Source organism: Perognathus longimembris, chromosome 28, assembly GCF_023159225.1.
Source record: "Perognathus longimembris pacificus isolate PPM17 chromosome 28, ASM2315922v1, whole genome shotgun sequence".
Lineage (NCBI taxonomy): Eukaryota > Metazoa > Chordata > Mammalia > Rodentia > Heteromyidae > Perognathus > Perognathus longimembris.
The window spans coordinates 6340058-6345208 of NC_063188.1; the positions used below are offsets into that span (position 1 = coordinate 6340058).

Genomic DNA, 5151 nt, shown 5'->3' on the forward strand with positions numbered 1-5151 from the left:
GAAGAATTCTAACTATTGGTCCTAAATGAAATAAAAAGACATGTATACATTTTTATCTCTGCTGCCTTGAATTTACAGAGAACTTATTTGGGAAGTTTAAATCTCACCTTTGAAGTCTTCCTTCAAGGTATGCAATGGCTCTTATGTCTTGGTTAAATGAGGTGTGTGGCGGCCTCTACTGGTGTGTGTTTATAGAAAATGTTTCCATAGGCAGAAAAAATATTAATTTCAATTAAAAAGTTAGAAATACAGAGTCTCTCATTTAAATATATAAAAATATCTAATTTAATGCAGAAAAAATATATTACAAGTTGTATAATGTACTCTTAATTAGGAAAATAATCTAAAACACTGACCATGTTAGTGTAAAATGATGTACTGAAGGGCATTAATTGTTCGATTCACTCTGATATTGGGTTAAATATATTTTATTAATGAATTACTAAGCCCAACTGAGATGACTTATTACCTCTAGTCCACTGTTAAATCCCCTTGCTTGACTTAAATAAAATCACTTAAAACAAACCCAGATGAAAAGAAATATTTTACAGTTAAGTTTATAAAGTCCTAAACTAGAATCATTTGATGACAGGCTGGTTTCTATAACCCAAGCAAACTGTATGTTGACTTAATATAGCTGACATATCGATCTATTTTACAGTGTTTTCAATTTTAAAAATGCAACACATTAAAATATGTTCAATTTATCAAAGCTAAAAGCAACATTTAAGTAATGTACTTAAAGTGCGAAGGCACTTTAACACAAAGAAGTGATGTCCAGTAGTTATACTTGGAACTGGAGATGGAAATACCATATATCACTATTTACAAAAGAAATTATAGATTCAAAAGATCTTTGGAGATCTTCGACAAAATACACTACCATTTGCATTTGGAAAGTCTGCCTATTCTTCCTTCATTCACTATTAGCTCTTTTCACTCCCACACTGGAAAAAAAGAGAACAGAAACAGAACCATAAACAAAATATGTGAAAAAATGCATTTTAGAAACATTCATGTCACTGATGGTTCCTAAGAAGAGAAGGACAAAACAAAGTGAGGGTGGGAGAGAGCTACAGAAATAATTTAAAGGAAAACCTGCAAAAGCAGTATCACTGTTTTCACCCTATCTCCCAAACATTTTCCAAGTCCCCCGTTAGCACTGGGAAAGGGAGAATACAAACAGGAAAGCCAATGCAACGCTTCCAGCAGTTTCGAGGGGCATCCTTTGATGCCCCAGGGTTGTGAATGATTTCCCTTCACAGCTGACTGATTGCAGTTTGTTTTTCCAGAACTTCGAGGTAGTCTGGTTCTGATTGCGGCTTAGCTTGCAGTAAAGGGTGGTCGGGCTTTGACTGCCCCACAAAGCATTTCCTGGGAGTTCCATATAAAACGGTTTTATTGATTCTGTCTTGGTTTTGGCGTCGAGATTCATATGAAGGGGCGAACTGCCTTTTAGGTAAGGTACAAAAGTTATAGTGGACCAGGCCTGCACTGGGGAGTTCTTTGACTCGCTCAGCAATATTTTGATACAGCAGCTCAGGCTCTCTTGGTGTGGCCTGCTTCTCCAGCAGCTCCGTGGCACTTATTGTGTAAGCAAGTGTGGCTGGCTCTTCTTTTTTCTCCTCCAGGTTGCCATAGCTGAAGTCTTGCAGGTTTCTATAATAGGCTACTGGGTCTCCTTCCTTCTGCATGTATATGGGGTTTTGGCACATCTGACCCACAGGTGGGGGGATGTAATTATAGACGTGGCCATCGGTTTTATCATTAGTCTCAGTGTTGTAAGAGCCATATTGCAATTGAAAGGAACTTACATCTAGGTTGTTGGCACTCCTGGGGACACTTGGCACTCCCTTTCGACGTTTCAGGACAAAGACAAACAGACCAGCTCCAAAACAGACAGATAGGATAAAAACAACAAGCAGTCCTAAAATTAAGACAGAAAGTGGAACTTCAGTGTGTAGTTCAGGATAGGAACTAGGAGACACACTAAGTGATCTAGGTATGTCTGTGTTGTGATTCATGGATAAAATGGTCCCATCTGACAGATTGGGACTATTGGGACAAATAGCCTCCCTTCCCAGAAATTTTAGTATCTCCCCTGCATGCTTAGCGGGAGACTCACAAGTCACTTCATTGATGATGACAGGGGAATTGGCATGTTCTGTCCAGTCCTTTAGTCCCATGATGTCACAGGTGCAGTCCCAGGGGTTCTCTTGAAGATCTATCTGGATAAAAGCCGGAAGTTGATCCAGAACCCCTTTCACAGGCAGATGAGAAAAATGGTTGTTTCTTAGATTCAGCCTGGTGAGAGCTGTGCCCCCAAATATATTGTCAGGTAAGGACCTCAGCAAGTTGTTATTCAGAAACAGAAGCTGTAAGTTAATCAAAGCGTCAAAGGTCAGCGGCTTAATTTCCTTAATCACATTATACTCTAAGTAAAGATACTGCAAGCTCTGCAGTCCATCAAACATGGAAGGATACAGCACTTCAAGGTAATTGCCATTCAGATAAAGTCTGCGCAAACTGGTCAGGTTTGTAAAGGCACCTTCTTGAATGACTGCAATCCTGTTGTTTCCTAAATGCAACAGATCCAAAGAACTGTATTCTACGAGGTCATTCTTGTAGACAGTCTGAAGATAGTTCCCTGTTAAGTAGAGTTTCTTTGGACTGGTAGGTTTAGGCTGCAGGTCAGAAATATTTGTGAACTTCCGTTCTTGGCAATTGACGTTCAGACCATTGTCTGAGCTCTGAGAAGTGCAGACACAGCTGGTTGGACAGGTGAGGGGCACAGGGGACTTGGTTTGGTACACCATGATCGGTCCAAAGCTCTGCCTGTCTTTTGACACAGTCACTCGAGGAGTTGGACGATTCCTCATTTTGGGTGGCCGGCTGGCTTTTGGAGCCCTCGTAGGGTTGAGAGCAGGATTCATGGTGGGTGACAGCCTTTGGACGTGTGTGTCACTATGACTGCCCCTCTGACTGGAGTCACTGGCACTTTTCCTAGGACAGAGGTCTTGCCTGGTCAGTTGGGTTACATCTTTCCCATGCAATCGGAAGGGAGTTTCACAGACGATTTCTCCCACAAAAACAGTAATGGTGTCCAGCCAAGCCTTGAGAGGAAGTAAGTCACAAGTGCAATTCCATGGGTTTTCTTCCAGTTGAATCTCCATGATGCCTCCAATATGTTCAAGGACACCAGCAAAAGGCATTACTTTCAACCTATTCCCCCTTAGGTCTAAGTGGGTCAGCAGGACAAAGCGAAAGACATTGCTTGGCAGTGACAGCAAAAGGTTGTCGTTCAGGATGAGCACTTTCAGCTTATTCAGCTTGCTGAAGGCCCCTGCCTCGATGGCACTGATGTAATTGTAGTCAGCCTGGAGGTACTCCAGGCTCTCTAGCCCCAGGAAAGTGTCCTCCCTTAAAACCTCCAGCTTGTTGTTATTGAGGTGCAGTCTCTTCAGGGTTTTTAGGCCACTGAATGCCCCGGTTCTGATTTCCTGCAGCCCATTGTTTCCTAAGTGTAGAGTCACGGCGTTGGAGTAGTTGACAAATTCGTTGGGGTACAGTCTGGTGAGGAGGTTTCCATTGAGAAAAAGCTGATAGATTCGATACTGGGGTGGCTGGAGGAGGCTGACAGTTGTAAATCCTTTGTTTTCACAGTTAATATTCAGTACGTTTTCTTTTTCTTCGCACAGGCAGCGGATCTTGCAAATGTCTTTGGCAGTTTTGCGACTCTCCGTCTGTAAGATCCCGGCCACGGTGAACACACTGAGGAACCAAACGCCGCTCAGCATCTTTAGACACCTTCGGGGTCAGCTCAGGTACCTACAGGCAAACCTTGAGTGGAGGACAGAGGGAGGAAGCGGGAGAGGGGGGAGGGGAAGGAGACAAGGAAGCCTGATTAACACGGAAAAAGCAAGGAGGCGTGTGGAGGGGGGGCGAGGAGGGAGGGAGAGAGGGGTGGGCAGCGCGCAGAATGAAATCACTGCATTTTTCAAAGCGGATTCTCTTCTCCCTTCCCACTCCTGCTTGGCCACCTCCACAGGCGTCCCAGAACACACACGCTTTGCCCCTCATTTCCCAGGGGGCCCCGCCAGCCTTTGTCATTACTAATTGTCCTACGAAATCCAACCCGACCCTCCCCCCTTCCCTGGGGAGTCTCTTAGAGATTTCTAGGGGCTCTACCATGTAGGGCTTGCAGTAGCAACTGCTTTATTCCGCCCCCCGCACCCCCCTGATTACGCAAAAAGGGGTGGGAGAAGCAGAAATGGGAATCCAAAGGGGTCCAGCCTGTGCAGTGGAGAGGGGCTAGCGGAAGACACGTGGGACTTGTGGGGGTACTCACACATCAGGAGAAGACAGGACCCCTCTCCTCTGCGGTCCACCAGTAGTTTAGCATCTTCGGAAAGAAAGCAAGAACAAGGTAAAAAATAAAATAAAATAAAATAAAATAAAAAGATGCCACTTCCGGGGGGGTGGGCGGCTTTTTGGCTTGATTTAATTTGAGTGGAGGTGGGCGGGGGGGGGGGGGGCGTACGCCACGAAATGAAAAATCCGCCAGTGGTGGAAGAGAAAGAGGAGCGCGAGTTGGCCGCGGACGGAAGCCGCACCGCTCGGATTAGGGGTGCGATTGTGAAGAGGTCGGGGTGCCTGGCACACTCGGTCCGAGGGCAGCGTCCGGCGGAATCGGGGCGCGCGCGTCCCGGCCGGCGGCGGCAGTGCGTCTAGCAGTTTGAATTCGCTCGGCTTCGCAGGCTCCCCGGGACGGGGCTGCGGTGACGTCACAGGGGGTGGAGGCTCGGGAAGCGGGGCGCGCGGTGGGGGAGGGCGGGGCCCCTGCTTCCCTTCCCTGAGAGAGGCTCGGCCAAGCTCAATTCCCAGCTGCGTCAGTGGCTTCTAAACTACTCCTCCTCCAAGCCGGCTGGCGAGCGGAAAAGTGCGGGGCCGCACTTGGGGTTCTCAAGCAAGCGCCCCGCTAAGGGTCTGCCACCATCACAACTCTCCCAGCCAGCCCGAACGCTGGGGCGCCTTCACCTGCCCTCCCCTCCCCTCCACCCTGCATCCGGACAATGACCTGGCCCTCCAACAGGGCTGTTGTGCAACACTCCCAATTATGTGCATGTGTCCTTCCCCACCACGATGCTAAGT

The 5151-nt window shown here is 46.9% G+C and overlaps 1 protein-coding gene across 1 annotated transcript; it reads right to left on the reverse strand.

Moving 5' to 3' along the window:
- Nucleotides 1–837: 837 nt before the first annotated feature.
- Nucleotides 838–4429, reverse strand: Slitrk2 (SLIT and NTRK like family member 2). Its single transcript, XM_048336110.1, has 2 exons — nucleotides 4349–4429; nucleotides 838–3840 (listed from the first exon to the last, which is right to left on the reverse strand). The coding sequence occupies exon 2, from the start codon at nucleotides 3795–3797 to the stop codon at nucleotides 1260–1262; it is 2538 nt and encodes an 845-aa protein (XP_048192067.1). The 5' UTR covers nucleotides 3798–3840; nucleotides 4349–4429; the 3' UTR covers nucleotides 838–1259.
- Nucleotides 4430–5151: the final 722 nt, after the last annotated feature.

Coding starts and splice junctions, on each gene's coding strand:
- Slitrk2 (XM_048336110.1), bottom strand. CDS start 3,797: ATGCTGAGCGGCGTTTGGTTCCTCAGTGTGTTCACCGTGGCCGGGATC.